The sequence below is a fragment of the Microtus pennsylvanicus genome, chromosome 20 (assembly GCF_037038515.1).
Source record: "Microtus pennsylvanicus isolate mMicPen1 chromosome 20, mMicPen1.hap1, whole genome shotgun sequence".
In the NCBI taxonomy this organism is placed as follows: domain Eukaryota; kingdom Metazoa; phylum Chordata; class Mammalia; order Rodentia; family Cricetidae; genus Microtus; species Microtus pennsylvanicus.
Window position 1 is genome coordinate 273,464 of NC_134598.1, and position 22,064 is coordinate 295,527.

General features: G+C 44.9%; 1 protein-coding gene across 3 annotated transcripts in view; it reads left to right on the plus strand.

The window, feature by feature from the left end:
- The first annotated feature begins 1,964 nt into the window (after window positions 1-1,964).
- Window positions 1,965-22,064, plus strand: part of Xpot (exportin for tRNA) — a 43,901-nt gene continuing 23,801 nt past the window's right edge. The window contains exons 1-13 of one of the 3 annotated variants that reach the window (XM_075954775.1): window positions 2,035-2,168; window positions 5,715-5,848; window positions 10,276-10,358; window positions 12,077-12,133; window positions 12,576-12,645; window positions 13,497-13,715; window positions 15,113-15,297; window positions 15,396-15,564; window positions 17,759-17,797; window positions 17,918-17,995; window positions 19,168-19,206; window positions 19,934-19,996; window positions 21,470-21,594. In XM_075954775.1, the coding sequence (XP_075810890.1) occupies window positions 5,789-5,848; window positions 10,276-10,358; window positions 12,077-12,133; window positions 12,576-12,645; window positions 13,497-13,715; window positions 15,113-15,297; window positions 15,396-15,564; window positions 17,759-17,797; window positions 17,918-17,995; window positions 19,168-19,206; window positions 19,934-19,996; window positions 21,470-21,594 (1,187 nt within the window). In that variant the 5' untranslated portion in view covers window positions 2,035-2,168; window positions 5,715-5,788. Of the gene's footprint in view, window positions 2,169-5,714; window positions 5,849-10,275; window positions 10,359-12,076; window positions 12,134-12,575; window positions 12,646-13,496; window positions 13,716-15,112; window positions 15,298-15,395; window positions 15,565-17,758; window positions 17,996-19,167; window positions 19,207-19,933; window positions 19,997-21,469; window positions 21,595-22,064 lie in introns of all 3 variants that reach the window. The other 2 variants (XM_075954773.1, XM_075954774.1) reach the window with 2 other exon arrangements.

Below are 22,064 nucleotides of genomic sequence, written 5' to 3' on the forward strand. Positions count from 1 at the left end.
TGTGAGTTCCAGGACAGCCTGGTCTACAGAGTGAGTTCCAGGACAGCCAGAGTTACATAGTGAGACACTGTCTTTAAAAAACAAAATCTAGGCCAGGTGGTGGTGGCGCACACCTTTAATCCCAGCACTCGGGAGGCAGAGGCAGGTGGATCTCTGTAAGTTCGAGGCCAGCCTGGTCTACAAGAGCTAGTTCCAGGACAGGGACCAAAAACTACAGAGAAACCCTGTCTCGAAAAACCAAAAAAAAAATGACATCACTGTGTTGCTTCCTCTGGGATTAACATCTTTCACAGACACAAGGTATTAAAGGGGAGTTGAAACATTCCATCCTGTAAACTCTAAGCTCAGGAAGTGAACAACTCAAAGGTTTCAATGTGTCTTTAAGTCATCTGTTCCTGTAAGTAAACTAAAAGTAAAAGTCACCGGTTCCCCAAGCTAGACTTTTCCCTGTATCCCATCTGAGGCGAGGAATGTTTGCTCCCGTATCCCCAGGAACAGTGTACTAACACAGTGTACTAACACATGTACTAACAATCCTTATAATAGCCAGACCTGGTGGCTTCTTGGAACCCCAGCACTCTGGAGCTAGAGGCAAGAGATTCATCTCAGGTGAGAAGGCAGCAAGCTTCAGGCTAACCAGAGCTACATAGTGACCAACTGTCTCTAAATAAAGTAAGTCAAACCAAACTGAGATGGACTTAGTAACACATCTGAAGCCAACAACAATGGAGGATCAGGTTTTGGATTCAGATCCAAGCAGCTGGAGTTGCTCCCACAAAGTAACAGTAACTTGGGGTCAAATAAAAAAAAGTAACATTTTGAGACAAGCACAGAACCTAAGCACTAGACTTCTTAGGAATACTTTCTGTTTCCTTTTTTTTTTCCTGAGACACGGTTTCCTCTGTAGCTTTGGAGCCTGTCCTGGAACTAGCTCTTGTAGAGCAGGCTGGCCTCGAACTCACAGAGATCCGTCTGCCTCTGCCTCCCGAGCACTGGGATTAAATGCGTGCGCCACCACCACCCAGTTTGTTTTTGTTTTCTCGGTATAATCCTGGCCAGGTTGGATTTGAACTCACAGAGATCTCTCTGCCTCCCGAGTGCTGGGATTAAAGGTGTGAGCCTCCATCACTCGAAATGCTTTCCTTTTTGAGGGCAAGATTAGAAACACGTAAGCGTGGTGACTCATGCCTTTAATTCCAGGGATTTAGGAATTTGAGGGTGGTGAATTGCTAGAGTTTAGGCTAGCCCAGGTTAAATTAAAAAAAAAACAAACAAACAAAAAAACCAAACCGAGTGACTAGCCTGGGCTAGAGTGTGATCCTGAGTCAAAAGCATAACCAGTAAATCAAAATAAAGTGAATTTTAAAAAGTTGTCAGCCCTCAACAGATCCTCAAGCTTCTGGACTCTGGACAACCCAGGTCACGGAACTAAACAACTGACTCAACACGTGGTTTAAATCACATCCACTCTCCGATCTCGGGAGCTCAGTACTCTAAGCCGTCCACCACCTGACCAGTCCTTTCTGGAAGACGTCGAGCGTCCTTCTGGCCGCTGCTCAGGCAGGTCCCAACGAGGGCGGTCATTAAACTACCGAGAGGACCTCAGTAACCTGCGCCGAGGACGGCCGGATGCGCTCTCCCGACATGCACCACAGCCCCACAGACCACGCCCCCACCCCACCCCCTGCGAGCTCCAGGGAGCACGTGCGCGGCCTGCCGCCTGGAAGCGACCCTTGCGCGCGCGTTGCATGCTGGGAGTTGTAGTCCCCGGGGACCCAGCCCGCGGGCGTCCGGCTTGCTTGCTCCATGAGGCTGCTGCTGGCGCCGGTCCGCGCGGCACGACGCGGGGGGCGTGCCTCGCGCTGACTCAGCGGCGGCGTTAGCGGGCCCCTGCGCAGTTTTCTTTCCAAGGCCGCCAACCCCGCCCGCCGGCTTGCCAACCTGCCCGCCCCGCTCCGCGCCACGCAGGAGAAGGCGCCCGGGGACGCCGAGCGAGCGCCGAGAGGAGCGCGGCCCGGGCCAGCTCCGGCGCTAGCGCTGCGGCTCGTAGTGGAGGACTACAGCGACAAGGACGAGGGCCCGCTCGCCGTCCTCCCTGCGTGCGCCGCCGCTCCTTGCGGCTGGCCGGCCCTCTGGAGTGCCGGCGAGGAAGAGATATTGGAGTGATGGTGACTGGAGGCTGGGGGCGGGGGGCCGGGGACCCTGCGTGACCGGACGGGCCGGGCTTGGGGTTGGGGGCCAGAGGTGGCGGCCACGTCCCGAGTGCGTGGCTGCCGGTTGCCGGGTGTTTCATCACCCGAGTGGCCACGAGGCTTCGCCCAGGGAGGGATGGGGCAAAGAATAGGGGCGAGGCCGGCCTCGGAGGCTGCCCCCCGACCCCATTCGTGATACTTTCGGAGTGTGTTTCAGCTGTGGAGACCTCAAGTTGATACGCTCCCCGCCCCGGGACAAATAAGAGGGAAAAAGTGTTGTTTCTGCGTAGTAATTTGCCAGCACGGACAGCCCTTTTCCCCCCTCTTTGCTTCTTTACAGTCCTGCAGCAGTGGAGAAGCTGGATGTTTTTCTGTAACCTGAAAAACGAGTACTTTTTGAAAGCCTTAATTAGTTGTTACTGGGGGAAGTTACGTTGTATTGAAGCGACTTGTCAACTTGATGTAAAAAGGCTGGAAAGATTAAGTCAGTCTCAAACACGCTTAAGTAGGTGTGGAGGAATTTTCCACATTGTTTGATTCTTGACTTGATGGCTAAGGAAAAATTATGGCTTCATAGTTTAAGTGTATTTCTCGCCCCCCCCCACCTTTGCAGGTCGTATAAAATGTTACCATATTGTAACAGTGTTTAAGTCTGTAAGGCTCTGTGGGTCAGAATACTAAGCGTCCTCTCCCGGGCTTTATTAGGAAGCTGTTACCCTTTAGCACTAAGGGTAGCTTTTCAGTGCTTTGTTCACAGATTAGTGAACATTTTATTTTGATCACCCTAGTGCTTTTCCTGAACGTGTTAGATGGCGAGGGGTTTGTGAGGGATTCCCTCTCTGTGGACAACTGTAACACGTTTGCTTAGGGTTTTTCTGTTGATCATGTGTTTCCGTGGGGCCTCTTTTTTTTTTGTTCTCTCTCTTGTCAAGATTAGACTGAAATGGCAGTTTTTCCCAAAGCAGTGGATAATTGAGAGGAACTTTTAGAAGGTTTCTCAATCAGGGGTTCATAGCAATTTTTAAACTAACTTTTCTCTCTGAGCATTTATAAGAGGAATAATACTTTACTTTTTCTGGTGGAACAATTTTGCTTTCCCATCTCTTCAAAATACCATTCTAGTTTAAGAATGCTTCCACTAGTTCATCCTTTGTGCCTGCCTCTGAATTTATAAGATTTGGAGGCATGCTTTGCCTACACCGTAGTCTTTAGGACTTTGCCTCTTTTCCTCTGATAGAAAGGAATGAATACTTCTGTTTTCTGTGTGGCCTCAATTTTTTTTTTTGTTTTTTGAGACAAAAATCTCACTGTAACTCTAGCTAGCCAGATAATCTGTATGTAGATACACCAGGCTAGCTTTGAAGTCTCAGAGATCCTGTGCCTCTACACCCCCCTTTCCCCCCCAGCAATGAGATTAGAAGGTATGTGCTACCTTGACTTTTTTGTCGTTGTTGTCCAGTTTGGTTTGGCTTAGCTTTTTTTTTTTTTTTTTTGGTGATAGTTTCTCAGGTTGGTTGCCTTGGGACTCACTCTGTAGACCAGTCTGGTCTTGAACTCACCCAAGATCTGCCTGCCTCTCCAGTGCTGGGATTAAAGCCATGAGCTACCACCACCCCAGCTAGTTTTTGTTTTTTAATGACAAGATTGGAATATAAATCTACGGCTTCAAAATTACATTTGTGTATTTACCTTGTATGTATGTATACAGGTGTGTATGCGTGCATACACAGAGAGGAGTCAGTTCTCTTCTTTCACCACGTGGATCTAGGGAATCATCAAGCCATTTCCCTGCTTCAAATTCAGAACTTTTAAAACCCAAACCCTGCATTTTTAAATTCCAGGAGCACAGTGATGCATATTTCACAGTCCTTGTTTTTGACCGTCAATGAGAGAAAACTAGCTGGCAGTCGCAACATAGCAGAGTTTGTAAGGGGGATCTCATCCAGTTTGGTAGGGTCAGCGCATGGGCGCTCTGTAAGTTGCCATGTGAAGGCCTTGCAGGGTTTTACCACGAGGCTGGAAAGAACAAGTGCACACAAAGATGAGTACAAGGCCACTTGAGAGCTGGGCAGTACGGTGTTGCAAGCCGCTGCGTATTCTGCAGCATGGTAGGCTTGGTTGTTCAGAAGTGTTTGGATCTAATCCTGTGGACAGTTGGGTTTAGATCGCCTTGCTGTGGTCTGCTGGCTGGCTGTGAGTGGTGAGAGAAGAGGCTGGCCTTTCTTCCCAAGGCTCTCAGGATCTTCTATTCTGATTTTGATTCCAAAAATACCACGGAAAACAGGAATGTATAGGGATCCTGCGCCCTGGCTTCGATGTTACTAAAGGGCTGCACAGGATCCCTGTTCATCTCTTGGTCTTTTTAAGTTCTAGTTAGCTGTAATAATTTAAAAATAGATGAATAAAAAACCTTTATAGCTTTGGAATAGTAATGTAAGGTCCAATTTCCCTACCTTCACAGTGTTCTAGAAAATGTAATTTGTGTGTTTGATGTGTCTGTATGTGCTTATAAGTGTGCAGTTGGAAGCCAATATCAATATCAGGTGGCTTCCCCCTTAATTTTCACAACATAGTTATTTTTTTTGACAATTTCACAAATGTCCATACTGCCTTCTATTTCTCTGTCTCCCACCCTTGTAAACACTGCCATCACACCTTTTTTTGAGGCAGGGTCTTACTGAACCTGGAGTTCAGTAGTTTGACTTGAGTAGCTGGCCAGACAGCTTTGAGGATCTGCCTGGTATTTTTCCCCACCTCTCTAACTCTGCCACACCTAGCTTTTACCTAGGTTCTGGGGAGTCACTTTATCCAGGTTAGGGAGCACTTTTCCATCCCCGAGAGCATAGTGTTCGCATGGCTTTAAGTTTGTTCCATGTGCATAGAGAAAAGCATCTTGTGTATCAGAGAACTGTCTTTGGGGGCTGTCCAGGTTCTAGTTTGAGAATACTAGATTTTTGTATTGTGAAGTAGATTGCTTTCCAGGGATTTAGGGGAGAGGAAAGCAGGTGTGGGCCCGGGAGGGGGGGGTGCGTTCTAAAGTGAGGGAGGTCATTTACGAAGTATTTCTAGCATTGGCTGGAAAGAGCAGAGACCTGTAAAAGACAGAATTAAGTCATTGTTCAATGTTAAATAATTGGTTTTTTGCTCTTGAGCCCTTTCTTGTAACTTCTCTAGCCCTACTGTAGACACTCCAGTAGCTGCGGCCTGCCATCCTAATTGTTTTAAGAGATGTCTTAGGATCATATCTGAGAGTAGGGAACCTCTCATTTCCCCAGGCACACGTTGTGGGGCAGACAGCCCAGCACTGCACGCATCCTTTCTTGGCTGGCGAGCTTTGCAGGTAGTAGCACCTGAGAGCCTTAATGGCGTGCTTGTTATACTCCCCAAAATTAGCCCCTGGTGGTGCCGAGGGTCGGGCCTACTCTGATCTGGTGAGATGTAGGCTCCCTTGACTCTTCAGAGCTGTGTCTTTTCAGCCACTTCTTACATCCCAGGTAACCATCTTTTGTTTTCTGTGTGCAGATGATTGTGGATTCTTCTGTGGGATTAGAAGCCACGTCTATTGTGATTGGAAAACTCCAGGAATAACGGCAGACATGGACGAACAGGCTCTTTTAGGGCTAAATCCAAATGCTGATTCCGACTTTAGACAGAGGGTAAGTCCGTCGATTTAGTTGTTCTTCAGAGCATGCTACACAAATGTGCATTGGAGGATTTAAACAGAAACAACATCTGACCTAAGTGAGCCTTAATACATCTTGACAGATTTGAGGTGAGTGTGTGCTGATATTGAAACATCAGGTGTTGTGATTGATTTCTGTTGAATTGGCTGAACCAGCATGTTGAAACCTGACGTGTGAAGGCAGGTCCTTGTGCAACACCCGGCCTTTCTTTTGTTGTAAAGCCATAAGGCAATTAGTTACAAGGGCAGAGAACTCTTGCCGTCTCCTAGTGCACACTCACAATTAGTTACGAGGGCAGAGAACTCTTGCCGTCTCCTAGTGCACATAAAGCAGGTAGTTACGAGGGCAGAGAACTCTTGCCATCCCCTAGTGCATACTCACTACTTTCCCATTGCTGGCCCGGATTGTAAGTTGCTTTTCCTGTGTTGGGGACAGCTGCCTCCTTGCTGTGTAGTCGTTGCAGACTGGAAACAAGCAGTTTTGATATGCCACATCTTAAGTGATATGAACCGATTTTGTGACAGGAAATCCACTAGGAAGGAGATGCTGGCATACTTGGTAAATGTAAACAATTAACCCTAATGTAGCCGGTGAGTCTCATAAGGACTTCAGCTGAGTGATGAAAGAAGACACTGAAGAACAAGCCTTTAATTAGTGCTTAGAGACGCGAGTGCTCTGAAGTTTAGGAGCAGAGGAAGGAGGGGTTTTTCTTTCTTCCTACTCCGTGTAGCAAAGAAGAGAGCTTGCTGTAAGTGAGCTAAAAGTTAACCTCACCTAGCATTACAGCTGTATTTGTTTTGCTTTTAAGTAGTAGAAACTTCTTTTAAAGTGGTTTTAAAAAGAGAACAAACCTCCTAAGCAGTTTCTGATGATATGATCTATATCTCTGCTGATAGATAAGTAACTAACCCTTCAAGTATGGCAAATAATGGGAATCTAGATGTGAGTATCTCAGAAACCTAGAAGTCCAGGCTTTTTATATATAAATGGTTTTGTTTTCATAGGGGTTTAAACCATCTGCTTTCAGAGGAGCTGAAACATTGCAGTCTGACCTTTAGCCTACTTTGATGTTGCAAGCTGATTATAATTAAAAGCTTTTGGCTGTTTTATATGTATTGGGTGATTGGGGGTTTGTTTGTGGTTTGTTTTAATAATATTTTTATTGATTATTTGGAAATTTCACATCATGAACTCCCAGCACACTCACTTCCCAGTCCTCTCAGGTCTGCCCCCCAAAACCACCTCCATGCAAAAAAAAAGAAGGGGAAAAAAAAAGTCCAATTTGTGTTGCCCATATACTCACTAGAACATGGGCAAACTCCCCGTAGCCAGCCCCTGAGAGAAAATTTGTCCTTACCCACCAGTACCCACGCTGTCAACTGTGCAAAGCTACACTTTAGCATCCTTATCGTGATTTTTTTTTCTTGTTTTTTTCGAGACAGGGTTTCTCTGTGGTTTTGGAGCCTGTCCTGGAACTAGCTCTTGTAGACCAGGCTGGCCTCGAACTTCCAGAGATCCGCCTGCCTCTGCCTCCCGAGTGCTGGGATTAAAGTCGTCCACCACCACCGCTTGGCGATTTTTTTTATTGATTGGTTAAGGATTTCACATCAAGGATAGAGGCAGGGAGGGGAGCAGAGAAAATGTAGAGCTCAATAAATATCAATAAAAAAAAAAATAAAGGACGAGGGCACCGTGAAAAAAAATTTCACATCATGCACCCCAGTCCCTTCATATCTGCCATTCACCCCTGCAGTGCCCACAAAAGAAAACTAAAAGAAATTTTTAATTAATTGAAAGCAAACAAACGCTCCTGTGTCTTTCCCACCTCTGCATCACCTCCCCATTCACCTTAGTGGCGTTGGGAGCCACCCCGTCACATGTGCCATGCGTGTCGTGAAGTCTCCTCCTTTGTCCAAGCAGCTCTACCGCAAGTGTAGCCTTTGGTGGCTTCCTGTCTAGGCTGTTACCTGGGAATTGAGCCTAAGCAAGGACTCTACTGCTGAGTTTTACTCTAGTTTTTTGTTTTATGAGAACAACTTTCACTAAACCCCAGAGGTTTTTTTAGCGGAGCTGTCTTGCAAGCACCTTTCAGTTTGTTTGTGGCAGCATCTTGCGGTGTCCCCTGGCCTGGCGCGGTACTCACTGCGAACTGTCAGCCGGCTCCTCTTCGTGTCCGCTGGAGTCGCTGCAGCAGCCCGCCGCCACTGGCCTTTCTTCTGAGCAGTTGTTACTGTGCTCCTGGCATAGGTGTCAGTGTGGGGACAACTTTGTGGAAAATGTCCGTCTTCCCACTTTTCTGTGGGTTCCGGGATCGTCTCCAATCACAGACAAGAAGCGCTTTTCACCTGCTGAGCAGTCTCCCCGTCCCTTTTCTCTGCTTTAATTTGTTTGTTGGACTTGTTGGACTGGGGATGGGCAGAGTCGGGGGTTAGTTTTTTCATGTATTTATTTGGTGGGCTCAGAGCTTTGTGAGCCTGCCATGGTGTACGTGTATGTGTTCAGGGGACAACTTGAAGTCTGCTTCTGCTTCCTCTACCATGTGGGCTCTAGGAATCAAAATTCATGCACTGAGCTATCTTGCTGGCTCTGTTATTTTTGTTTTGTTTGAGACTGAAGAAGACAGGATGTAGGCCAAGCTAGCTCTGGATTAGCCATGTTGAGGACGGCATTGCATTTTTGATTTCCTCTTTCAGCCTCCTGTGTTCTGGAATTGTAGGTGTGCACCGCCATGTCTGACACTTTCTGTTGGGTGTTTTGTTGTTTGTGTTAGGCAAAAACTGACGCTGCCCAGGATAATCGCCAACTTTTGGCAAACCTACATTGATTTTTGAGTCCTGGGATTGTAAGGCATACGTACGTCAGCATGCCGAGTTCCTATCCTTATTTTTTAATATATTCTTTTTTAATTCTGTTAGTTTTGTTTGTTTTTGTTTTTGTTTTTGGAGACAGTTTCTCTGTGTGACCCTGCCTGTTCTGGAACTCACTGTAGACCAGACTGGCCTTGAACTCATAGATACACCTGCCTCTGCTTCCCAGGTGCAGGAATTAAAGGAGTGTGCCACCTCCTGGATTCTGTTAATTTTTAAATTCCAATAGTCAACATTTTAAAAAATAACTGTGCAGGTGTGTGTGTTGTGGGACAGGGGAATGATTATCGTGGCACTTGCATGGAGTCTGTTCTTTTCCTGAGTTCCAGGAGTTGAACTCAGGTGCCTTTTTCCTGCTGAGCCATCTTAACATCTTACCAGAGACCAAAATGGAAAGAGTTCTAGTTATTCCCTCCCTCTTCCCAGGCTCAGACACCCAATTTAGCTTAAAACCTTTTGTTGAATTTATTTTGAGACAGGGTCTCACTTATCTCCCCCCACCCCCAGCCTCAAAAGGTAGCTGAGAATGACCTTGAACTTTGGTACCACTAAGACAAGCACCGCCCCACGTGATGCCTAGGATTTAGCCTGGGGCTCCTAGCTAGCCAAGAACTCTACCTTCTGAGCTGTGTGCCTAGCCCTTGCTGATGTTAAAAAAAATAATATATTAATGAGGGTTTTAGCCGATGAGCCCCGCCCCTGCTTGTGAGGGAAATAATAGCAGCAGTGTAATGTTGCCATTGGCCCTGTGTCCTAGCTCCTGAAATGTTCACAGTGGCAGTCATAGGTTTTGTAGAAACTCTGACATTGCCAAGGATTTTAGGGTCACCCAAGACTGCTCTTCACTGCAGTTGTGGCTCCAGACCATCTGTACTGACGACTGCCTGCTGAATCAAGGACTACCAAGTCTCTCACAAATTTGATAATTGGCTATAGGAAGGCAATGTACTTAATATTGTCAGTTTGATATAATTCATACAACTCAGAAACGGCCAAATGGAAGAGATGCCTAGAAGGGTCAAGGGCTTTCGTACCTTCGTGTCTCCTTCCTAGCACCATGAAGTATTCACCAGCTTAGAAGGTAGAGATTTTAAAAGAGATTGGCACCTCCCTCCCCTCTCACCCATCCTAGATTAGTCGTTGGCCAGAAAGTTTTGTGTTTTATTTTGTTTAGCATTTATTCATCCTGGGAGGCCATGTGTGCTCTGTGCACCCTTCAGAGACCCTCTTATGACTGTGTATACCTTGACAGTGTTGCATTTGGTAGAACACTTGGGCTTTTCTTCTGTCTTCTTCATTACACCATCTCCTTTACCATAAGGAAACTGTTTTAAGTGTCTGTTAACTGGTCACTGATCTATTTTGGGGGAACCATCTGGACTTTGCACATATTCAGAAGCCTGATTGGATGTTTTTGCTGACGTATTAAACCCAAATCGTTGTTGATCATTGGTTTACCCCGCCCTTTGTTTAGTATGCATAGGGCATCTGAATTCAGAATGAACCGTGTTGCTTTGTTTTGCAATCTTTCAGGCCCTGGCTTATTTTGAGCAGTTAAAGATTTCCCCGGATGCTTGGCAGGTGTGCGCAGAGGCTCTGGCACAGAAGACGCACAGGTAAAGACGGAGTCTCCATGTTGTCTGGAAGCATTGATGTTTCCAGAAAGTGAGACATTTTAGTTTTTCCTTTGGGAAGTATTTTCACAAAAACATTTTGTGATTTGCCTTTTAGAAAAACTATTAGTAGCATGAAAAGAGAAAAATAGGAAACCAATTTTTGAGCCAATTCAGAATTGATTTTTCAGTAAAACTATCCTTTTTTTAATTTTATTTATTTTTATTTTATTGGTGTTTTGCTTGTATGTGTGCGTGAGGAGTTAGATACAGTTGTGAGCTGCTATGTGGGTGCCGGGAACTGAACCCAGGTCCTTTGGAAGAGCAGTCAGTGCTCTTAACTGCTGAACCATCTCTTCAGCCCAAACTATCCTTTTCTTTATATGTATTTTGCACTGGTATAGGTTACACTGAACTTGTTCTTGTCTTACTGTTTGTTGGAAGTTGGTGAAGGAGGTGACCATCTTATTCAAAAGCTTTCACTTAGAGTATATCACTATTCAGTTACTATCCCTTGTCTAGACCAAGGTCTTGTTGATGACTTCCATAGTCCACCCTGTGTGCTTCCAGCAGACCTCTGAGGAGAAGTCAGGAAGGGTCAGGAAGGGTGAAAGTGGGTCTTACAGTATTTCCCTCCAGCTCTGTATTGCTGTTGACAGAGGCCACATACCACGCTGAAAAGGCTTGCCCCTGCGGTGTGACTTTGCCGTAGTCTCTCTGAAGCAGCAGGCACAGTTTCATGGAAATAGAAACGTGTATACCCATTTCATCATTAGTTAAGTTAGCTTCTTAGGAAGGACGGCAAATGGGCATAGTGAAGCTTGTGGAAAACAGTGAGCTCGCAGAGCACAGGCAGCTCGCTGATGGGAGCAGCCGCGCGGGTCTTTAGTGACGCCTCTGGCCAGAGCTGCTGGTGTGCTGGCCCCAATCCTGCTTGGCTGCAGCCTGGTTGCGTTTACTGGGACTGTTTTTCCTGAACACCTTAGGGTGTCCTCACATACAGCCTGCCTCACTCACCGTCTGTCTGGACTCCTAAGGAATTCTGTTAGAATTGTAGGCTATGTTACCCCTAGAGGGAGTTAGAAATATGTAGTGGACGGCTGTTGGGTCCTCCTCCCATCCTACAAAGGTGGGTTTCTTTATCCTTTAGTTCTTGTGTGAACTTTGAGGTGACCTGAGTCCCTCTACCCTCTTTATTTTCTATTTGCCTATAAGAGAATCAGACTAATAATGCTTAAGTTTCAAGTAAGCCATGCCTGGCATCTTTGGTTTGGTCAGCCTTTGTTGCTGTTTGTCAGCTTGCATCTTCCTGACCATTATCAAATACAGCACAGAGGTTGTTCCAGGGACCTTGACTCCATATTAGCATTGGGGCAGGGGCCTCTACGAGCCCTGTGTTTAGGGTAGGCTGTGTGTTAGAGCACGTGGTCGTGTTGTTTAGAAAATGGAACAGACTGCCACGTGTTGGGAATTGTATTTAGAGCTCTCTTAACCCTTTAAATCCAGGACTTGGGCCTATGGCTGATTGGTAAAGCCTTTGCCTGGAATTCATGAGGCCCTGAGTTAGGTACCTAGTACAATAGTAAAAATAAGTAAAATAGAATTGGTAAATAGAAAGCCAGGCAAGCAGCCTCGCTTTAGAAACTTCACGGTTGTTACTAGCATTTTGCCATTGTTTTCCCTGATTTATTTTCTGATTATCTATTTTTTTTCTTTTACAGTGATGATCACATAAAGTTTTTCTGCTTCCAAGTATTAGAACATCAAGTTAAATACAAGTACGTCTTTCCATTGTTTTTAATCTCGAAGATTTGTTGGAGCAGGCGTGTCTAATTTTTCTGTCCTTGAGGAAACCAAAATATATATAGATAGTAAACGACCAGTGTAGTCATTACATCTGGGCTGTGAATGTGTTTTCATTTATTTAGACCGAGCTAGCTAGTCTACAGGCTTATTCTGTAGAGCACAGACTTCGGTGCACAGTTGGTTAAGAAATCACATAGCTGTCATCTGTTTGAGCGTGAACTGAGCTGCAGATCTGAGCTCGCTGACTGGCCTGTCTGGCAGGCTTGTCTGTGCATTCTTCACAACTGTGCTAATGGACTTTGCCATGCATTTTAGGAAACCAGGTGCCGGAATGCTGTAAAATTCCCTTTTGATAGATGAATTTGCATTCAAAGCCACAGACGGCAATGTAGTCACTGTTTATCTCTTTACCAGGTACTCAGAACTCAGCACAGTTCAGCAGCAGTTGATCAGGGAGACGCTCCTGTCATGGCTTCAGGCTCAGGTAATCCGTTCATTTCATTCTATTGTCGCTAGAGTATTTTTCTTTAAGATCCAGCCAAAGAAAAACAACTGGATATTTTTCTTAGAAATTTTATGATCTGGGTGGCGGTGGTGGTGCACGCCTTTAATCCCTGCACTCGAGAGGCAGGGGCAGGGAGATCTCTGAGTTTGAGTCCAGCCTGGTCCACAGAGTTAATGCCAGGACAGCTAGGGCTACACAGAGAAACCCTGTCTTGAAAAACAAAAGGCAAAAAGAGAAAAAGAAATGAACTGTTAAAATTCTGTTCATGGAGCTTAGTAAAGGAGATCTCTTGGTCCATCCCTGTATCTCAGTACTCAGGAAGCAGAGGCAGGAAGATTGGTGTTTTGAAGCCAGCCTGGAGTTTGAACAAGTTAAAGGCCAACTTGAGCTGCATAGGAGACCTTGTCACATAAAAATAAGGCATGGGCTGGGCCTGGCGCCTCAAACCTTTGATCCCACACAGGCAGGAAGTTGAGTGGATCCCTTCGACTGAGGCCACCTGGGCTACAAAAGACCCTGACTCAGAACAGGCATGCTCTCCCATCCCTGGTGGTACTGGGGGTTAAGAAAGGCCTGGGTAGAATCCTTAAATGGCATACAGTTTTATCCCCAACACTGAGAAATATAAATTCGTAGAGACAGCCATTATTCACTTGCTCATCATGTGACTGGTTACTTGCACGCATGGGTAATTTTGCAGTTTGCTGTGTTGCCGCTAATCTGGGCAATATTGACGTTTAATTGGGTTTTTGCCAACTAATGGTAAATAGAAAAACTAGTGTGCTTTTGAATAGTTTGGATTTAATTTCATGGATATTTCTCTTTGCCAGATGCTGAATCCCCAACCAGAGAAGACCTTTATACGAAACAAAGCAGCCCAAGTCTTCGCCTTGCTTTTTGTTACAGAGTATCTCACTAAATGGCCCAAGTTTTTTTTTGACATTCTCTCTGTCGTGGACCTAAACCCAAGGGGCGTGGATCTGTACCTGCGCATCCTCATGGCCATTGATTCGGAGTTGGTGGACCGTGATGTAGTTCACACGTCAGAGGCAAGTAACTTCAGGCTGACTGGTTCTTAGTGTGTGCTTTGTAGGGGAACAAGCATATGATGAGAGGACAGAGAGTCTTACATTGTTTCGTTTGTTTGCTTCCCTGCCCCCTCCAAGATGAGGTTTCTCTGCGTAGCTCCGACTGTCCTGGAACTCGGAACTCGCAGAGATCTGCCTGCCTCTGCCTCCCAAGAGCTGGATTAAAGGCCTGCATCACCATGTCCGGCTGGCTCTTTTTCCTGTTCTTTGTGTGTAGGGGGGGGCGCGGGGTTCAAGACAAGGTTTTGCTGTAGCTTTGGAGCCTGTCCTGGCACTAGTTCTTGTAGACCAGGCTGGCCTCGAACTCACAGAGATCTGTCTGCCTCTGCCTCCCGAGTGCTGAGATTAAAGGCGTGCGCCACCACTGCCCAGCACTTTTGCCTGTTCTTAAATTACAAATGTACCTCACATCTTGAATTTGCTGACAATGAAATTTAACCCCTCCCACCACCGAAATTAGAGCATTCCATTATTTTTAAAGCTAAGCCACTGTTGTCACCAATGAAGTACGTGTTTGTTTTCTCATAGTTCCTGTGAAATGTCATCCATTCTGAGTGCTTCTGAACAAGTGTAAAGGCTTATGAGTGTAGATGTCGGGGCCACGCCAGTCGTGTGCCCAAGCCCTCCATCTGAGTCTTTATGTGTTTAGACATCTCCTTTGCCTTTTGTTTGTTTGCTTGTTGTTAAGTAGTGCTAGTAATGTATTGGAGTGTTTCATCACTGACGAATAGTCTTTATAGCTGAGGCACAGCCTTAATCAAGCTGTATCCTACAGTAAGTAATAGGAAGCACTGGTTATGGGGTGCAGGAGGCCCGGGGTTTGATCTCTACCACTTCAGTATAGAAGTGCTTAATAAAGAGTGTGGGAAGTTAACTGGCTGTCTCTAGCACTTGGAAATGGGGGTAGGAGGCCTCAAGTTTAAAGCCATCCTGAGTTACTTATGAGAACTTTGTCTCATTAAAAAAAAAAACACACACAACAGAAACACCACTGGAAATAGCTCTAAATGTTTATAATATTTTAAAACTATAACTACTGTACATATAAGTCGTTTTTTCTAAATGTTTAAGAATCATTTTTGTCTAATATTTGGAGATAATTTCACATGCTTAAGATTTCTAAGCAATGCTTATTTATAGTTTTATTTAATGAATTAAGTCTGGCACCAAGGAATAGAACGGAAAAAGGAAACACAAAGAATCACAGGATATAATTTTAGAGCAGATAAATAGGAAGCCATGGTCAGGACTGTTTAACAAGCCTGGAGGTTTCATGTAGAGGAAATTACTGTGTGCAACTGAACTTGGACGTCTAGCTCTGTCTCACAATCTTCCTTGTCTTTTGTGTTTGTTTTTAGGAGGCTCGCAGGAATACTCTGATAAAAGATACCATGAGAGAACAGTGCATTCCAAATCTGGTGGAGTCGTGGTACCAGATTCTACACAATTACCAGTATACCAATTCAGAAGTGCTGTGCCAGTGCCTTGAAGTAGTTGGGGCTTACGTCTCTTGGATAGACTTATCCCTCATAGCCAATGATAGGTGCGTACACCTGTAATCCCTAAACTAAAGATTGGAGAGTTGGTGTCTAAAACTTGTGAGCTGAAAATGCTATAAAATCTTTATCCCCCCGTCACTAGGTTTATAAATATGCTGCTGAGTCACATGTCCGTAGAAGTTCTGCGGGAGGAGGCGTGCGACTGTTTATTTGAGATCGTGAATAAAGGGATGGACCCTGTGGAGAAGATGAAGCTGGTAGAGTCCTTGTGTCGAGTGCTGCAGACTGCCGGGTTTTTCAGCATTGACCAGGTCAGTGGATTTCTTCCCTCTGAATTTTGGGGGATGTCCTTGAACTAATAGTAAACCACTATATTCTGAGAGTTCCAATATTGTGTGATGTTTTTGCTCTTTTGACTTTTTGGAGGGGCCCACCACCCAACTCCTAAATAAATCACACACGGAGGCTTATTAGTTATGAATGCTCAGCCTGTCCTGGCTAATTTCTTGTCAGCTTTCCTTATTTTTATTATCCCGGCTACCTTTTGTCTCTGGGCTTTTATCTTTATTTCTGTATATCTTATTTTCTTCTTACTCCATGACTGTCTGGGTTGCTGGCCCCTGATCTCCTCCTCTCCTTGTTCTCTTGCTCTTCTTCTTCCTCCTTTCTCCTGTTTAGACACTCTGCCTGCCGGTCCTACCTGTCCTTGCTTCTGCCACGATACCGACTGTTCATCTCTTGATTAGGACCATCGGGTGTTTTAGACAGCTTCACAGAGTTAAACAAATGCAGCATAAATAAAAGTCACACACCTGAAAACAATATTACCCAACCCCCCAACTAATATCTGTGGCATTTTCTTTGTACATTTGGTTACACCCATTCTGACACTTAACAGTCGGAGTGATGTGTGCACTTTGCAAGTTTACAGTGTTGATCGTGCCCTGAGTAACAAATCCACCATTTACATTACATTTGACCTTTGACCCAGGTTAGTCCTAGTAACCATAAAAGCTTCATTTTCATCATAGACTTGAATTTTAATGTAATTTTTCACATTTTATGTGTATGTGTGTTTTATCTGCATGGCTATGCTTGCATCATTTGTATGCCTGGTGCCCAAGGACACCAGAAGAGGGGATCAGAGCCTCTGGGACTGGGGTTAAGGTGGTTTTAGGCTGCCCTGTGGGTGCAGGTCCTCGGGAAGAGCAAAAGCTCTGAGCCCTTTCTCCCACTCGTTTGAGACTGATGGGTCTCAGTGTGGTGAGTTAGTCACTTAGGTAATACGAAGACTTTGTGTTCTTGTGTGTGTGTGTGTGGTAGAAATGGAGACAAGGGTCGCACTAGCACTGTCACCGAGCCCCGCCGAGCCCGTGGCAGCACTTCAGATTCAGCTACGGCTGTGTGTGCTCCAGTGCTAGAGTGCGCATGGGCACCTACCAGGTGGGTCCGAGGATGGACCTCGGGTTGTCAGGCTTGGTGGCAGTCCTGCCAGGCCCTAAGATGTCTTGTATTGGTGATAATGTCAGTAATATGGTTCTTGTAGATTCCTTCTTCGTGCACCAAAGGTTCGGTTACCTTCTTCTGCCTTACTTAGTGTCTGGGTCTTTTAAGAAGAGGAAATCTAAAATAGTGAAAGTCGAGCCTTTGTCTGTGAGAGAGGAGCTCATGGATAACTAATAATCGGGAAGCCTATAGCATTGGCAGTGACTCAAGCGGGCCGCTCTGCTAGCAGCCCGTGTCTTTGTAGGAACGTAGAAGCCGAAGTCAGAAAGTTGGGAAACGACTGTTATCAGCCATTACACAGGCAGTGCAGCAGCACTGATGTCACAGAACGGCACCTACTGCGCTGAACAGTTAGGAAAGGCAGCTCTTTACTTAAGGTCTTTCTTGTTTTCCTCCCTCCCTCCTTCCCTCCCTCCCTTCCTCCCTCCCTCTTTGGGTAATACCCACAGGACTGTCATTAGAATAGCAGTTATAGGCATGGTTGAGAACACTGGCTGCTTCTCCAGCGTCTGAAACTACAGTTCCTGAACTCCAGTGCCCTCTTCTGGCCTCCGAGCACTAGACACATATGTGGCACAGATATGTGTGCAAAACACCATGCAAAATATTTCTTTAATCAAAAAACAACATAGTTGCTTTTAGAGTACTATTGGCTTAATGGTAGCAGAAACATTCATATTCTGATCATTTTACTGTCATAATGACAGAATTGATAGCTGTTGTCTTAACATTGAGCCCTGGTTCAATGCTCAGCAGATAAATCCCTTACCTTGAGGTCCTTACGACCGGAGTTTCATTCCTGAAAGCCCTGGTGGAAGGGGAAGACTGGCTCCTGAAAATGGTGCCCACACTAACCCCTCCGTGTCATAACCGATTACATAGTATTTTTTTTTTAAGATTGAGCCCTGTAATTGGCACTACATTCTTGCTAAAGTTCAAGGGCTTTCCTCTTCCCCAAGGTAGGTGGTTATAATTGTGGTCTTTGCTTACTGCTCATAGGAAGAAGATTTGGACTTCGTGGCCAGGTTTTCTAAGCTGGTAAATGGAATGGGACAGTCCTTAATAGTTAGCTGGACTAAATTAATTAAGAATGGGGCTGTCAAGAATGCTCAAGAGGCACTCGAAGCTATCGAGACAAAAGTTCCACTTATGTTACAGCTGCTAGTTCATGAGGATGATGATATCTCCTCCAACATTATTGGGTTTTGTTACGATTATCTGCATATTTTGAAACAGGTGAGTCATCGTGTTCAGTTTGTCTAGTAGATATTTAAAGAGCTGTTAAAAATGGAGAATAAGAAAAAGAAAACAATCTCATATTCCTTGTTCCAAGACAGAGAGATATATAGATATATACTGTTACTTATTTACTGGCTTTCTTCTTTGTAGTTTTTATTTATTTATTTATTTATTTTACGTAAAAAATATAGACAAAATGTGAGTAAGTTCTGAAGTACACTAACCTGGACTTGGTGAGCCATACTTATGATCCCAACACTTAGAATGGGGAAAGGGTTCAGGCCATCGTCTGCGTCACAGCAAGTTCAAGACTAGCCACAAGCAACCTGAGGCCCTTGCCTCAGAAGACACAGTACATTCATGAGGCATAAATGTGGTCTGGGGTTACTCTTGTTTTCTGTGTGTTCCTTTAAACCTGTGTGTTTCTGAACACAGCAACAACTTGTTAAACTCATTGCTGACAGCTGCTTCCCAGTAACAACACAAAGTGTGATGGTGAAGGTTCCCGTAGTGCAGTGTGTGGTGTTCTGAAGACTAGTTGCTTCTCATTATGACATTAAATGAAAGACCATTCCTGTTTTTGTTAGTTTTTACCAATTATATTTAATTATATCGAGGTTTTCTTCATTCTTAGATATGTAATTTTGTATGCAGAAGGGTTTTTAGGATTGCAGGAGCTATGATCATTGTTTTAAGAAACTAAGCATGGTCTAGCATGTCTTTGATCTCAGTTGTCGGTGGGGCAGAGGCAAATCACTGAGTTTGAGGCCAGCGTGGTCTGTATAGTGAGTTCCAGACTAACCATAGCTACATACTGAGACCCTGCCTCAAAACAGCAAAAACATCCTTTACTGCCTTAGAGCTTAATTCTTTTCTAAATACAGGATAAACAATTTAATCAGTCAGATCAATCAAGTTATTTACTAGACATGATATTATTACATCTGAAGTTAGGAATTGACTGGTTGCTATCAAACTACTCAGCAAGAATTTGTGTGTTTTATTTTTTTATGCTGGAGATTAGACCCAGGGATGCTGGGGAAATTTCTATCCTGTCATTGTACCACCAGCTCCTTTGTGTGTTGTTTTAGAAGATACTGATTGCTTAGAAAAAACTTGATAAGCAAGTATAACATTAAAAATAAATTATTGTTTATTTTTATTTTAAGCTTTCAGTGCTCTCAGATCAGCAAAAAGCTAATATAGAGGTAAGTGGCTTCTTTAAACCGATGATTGATTTTTCTTCCCCCAAATCAGTGCGTTTACTGGGGTTCTTCACCAGACTGTAGGTGAGGGGGTTTCTTAGGTGAGCAGAGACAGCTCCAAGGCAGCTGCATCCTTGAGAGCCCACCCAGCTTTGGGTGCTAACTCCTCTGCACAGTGTGTTGGATAATCTTTTCCCAGCAGTCCTTCATGAGTGGATAGCCCTGGGGGGCGGGGCTTAGTGAATCTGTTGAGTTTTAGGGACTTGTGATTTGTTTGTTTCCTGAGTATCGGGTAGCCTTCCTCCATGAAGGACTGTTTTAACTCAGGTTTGTACCCACCACTCCGCCCTTGCCATTGTACCACCTCCTCCTCATGAGATTCCCTGAGCCTTGGAGTGAGTGGTATAGATGCCCATCTAAAGCAGATCAATCTGATCAATTCTTTTTTTTTAAATTTATTTTTATTATTTTATGTGCATTGGCGTTTTGCCCGCATGTATATGTCTGTGTGAGGATGTCAGATCTTGTAATTACAGACAGTTGCAAGCTGCCATGCAAGTGCTGGGATTTGAACCCAGGTCCTCTGGAAGGGCAAGTCAGTGCTCTTTAACCGCGGAGCCATCTCTCCAGCACTCACCTGATCAATTCTTTGTCTGAAGCCTACTTTGAAATGTAGCTCAACTTTTAGATTAAAAAGAACAATTAACAAATGTTTCCTTTTTAATTTTAGGCAATCATGTTGGCTGTTATGAAAAAATTGACTTATGATGAAGAATATAACTTTGAAAATGAAGTAAGTAATTTTACATCAAAGAACTGGTTTTAATTTTATTGTTTGTTTGCATTAAATTAGTATTTTATATTTTAGTTTGAGACCCTTTTAAAATGAGAAATAGTGTTTTAAATCAATCTTGTTTTTACTGATGTATATTAATGTCAGTTTGGGGTAACACTCATGGAGACCTGAAACCTTCACTGTAAGAGATTGGAGAGGCAACTGGTTTGGTCAAGTGCTTGCTGTGTAAGCATTAACATTAGGATTGATGGTTGTAGACAGCTGGATTTGGTAGTGCCTGCTTGTAATTCAGAGCTAGGAAGGTGGGAAGGTAGACCTCGGGGACTCCCTTGTGCATTTGCAGCCAGCCTTGCCTAAGCGTTGAGTCCCGTGTCTTAATGAGGAAGATGGGTAGCTCCTGAAGGCAGTACCTGAGGTTGACCTCTTGTCTGCTCATATGCTCTCGTACATACAGAATCTTGTAAACTGGCCTTGTGGCCTATGCCTGAAACCCTTGCAGTTGGCAGCCTTAGGCAAGAAGATTGCCATAACTGTTGAGCCAGCCTGGGCTACATACTGGGTTACAAAGTGAGACCTTGTCTCAAAAGAAACAGAAGGGAGAGGCAGGCGGATCTCCGGGAGTTCGAGGCCAGCCTGGTCTACAAGAGCTAGTTCCAGGACAGGCTCCAAAGCTACAGAGAAACCTTGTCTTGAAAAACAAAAACAAAAACAAAAGAAACAGAAGGGAACCTGGGATATAGCTCAGTGGGAGAGCCTTTGCTTGCTGCGTGCAGGCCCTAGATTATATCTATAGCAGTCCAAAGAAAGAAAAATAATATTTATTAACATTGAACTTACACCTGACATATTATTGATGATCTTCTCTCATGGTGCATTTACTAGGAGTGCTGGGTTGAGGCTCAGTCTGGAGAGGGTGAGAGTGAAACTCAGCTGAACTTGCTCATCTAAAAGTGTCCAGAGTCACAGAGGATTGCTTCCCAGTGTGTCCTGGACACTGGGGCGTGAGTTGCTGAGCTGTGTGCTGCGGAAGGATAATAGAGATGATAACCAGCACACTGGTCCCAGTCCTCACACTGTTAGCACGGCAGGGGCGTGAGTGAAGACAGTAGAGCCCATGCTGGCTGTGTTCTCAGCCCTGTCCCCTCCTTAGACTGTGTGTGACCCAGGCCTTTGTTAGGATTGCAGGTTAGTGAGCAGGAAGGGATGTGCTACTGAGCATTTGTGATTTTTCTATCCAAAGATGAAAGATAGGAGTTAACTGATCGTTTATGTAAATTTATTGGTTGTTCTTTTGAGGGTAGGCCAGGGTGTTGCATTGGAGGTCCGAGGACTGCCTTGGTCGGTTCCTCCTCCCTCTCCTGGCTGCAGGTAAGGAGAGCAGCTGTCAGCTCTGGCGTCAGTGCTCCTAACCTGCGCCATCTTGATGCTGCACTTAAACCATTAAGACCAAGCTTTTAACTTGTGTTGTAGGGTGAAGATGAAGCCATGTTTGTAGAGTACAGAAAACAGCTGAAGTTGCTGTTGGACAGGCTGGCTCAGGTGTCCCCGGAGCTAGTGCTGGCTTCCGTTCGCAGAGTATTGAGTGCCACACTGCAGTAAGTTCTGCTGTTAGAGTAAGGCTCCTCTTGTGCGGGGGGTGGGGGGGTGGGGAGGAGGTGTGCAGCAAATGAGTCACGCAGCGTCCATCGCGCCTTAAGTCCCTGCAGTTTGTTTTGCTCCGTAGTTTACTTGTGTCTACCTCTGGCATAAATTTACATTGCTTGACAAAAAGGGTTTGACTTTTTAACTCATTCAGGACATTTCTAAGAATGGTTTTTAGTAGCACGTCCGTTTAGTATACTTATGAAACTGCAATCCACGCGGTCAATGTACTTCAGCCATCTTTCCCCCACACACACAATGTTACTTCCCGCTGGGTTGGTAGCCAGTGGGTTTCATTACGGATGGTTACAGGAGCGGACAACTCACCAGTGGCTGTGCCACTGAAACGGTTCTGGTGGTGCGTTCCTGTCCTGAGTATCAGGAGTTATCTAAAGTTTGTCAGATGTCACATACTTCTGTGCCT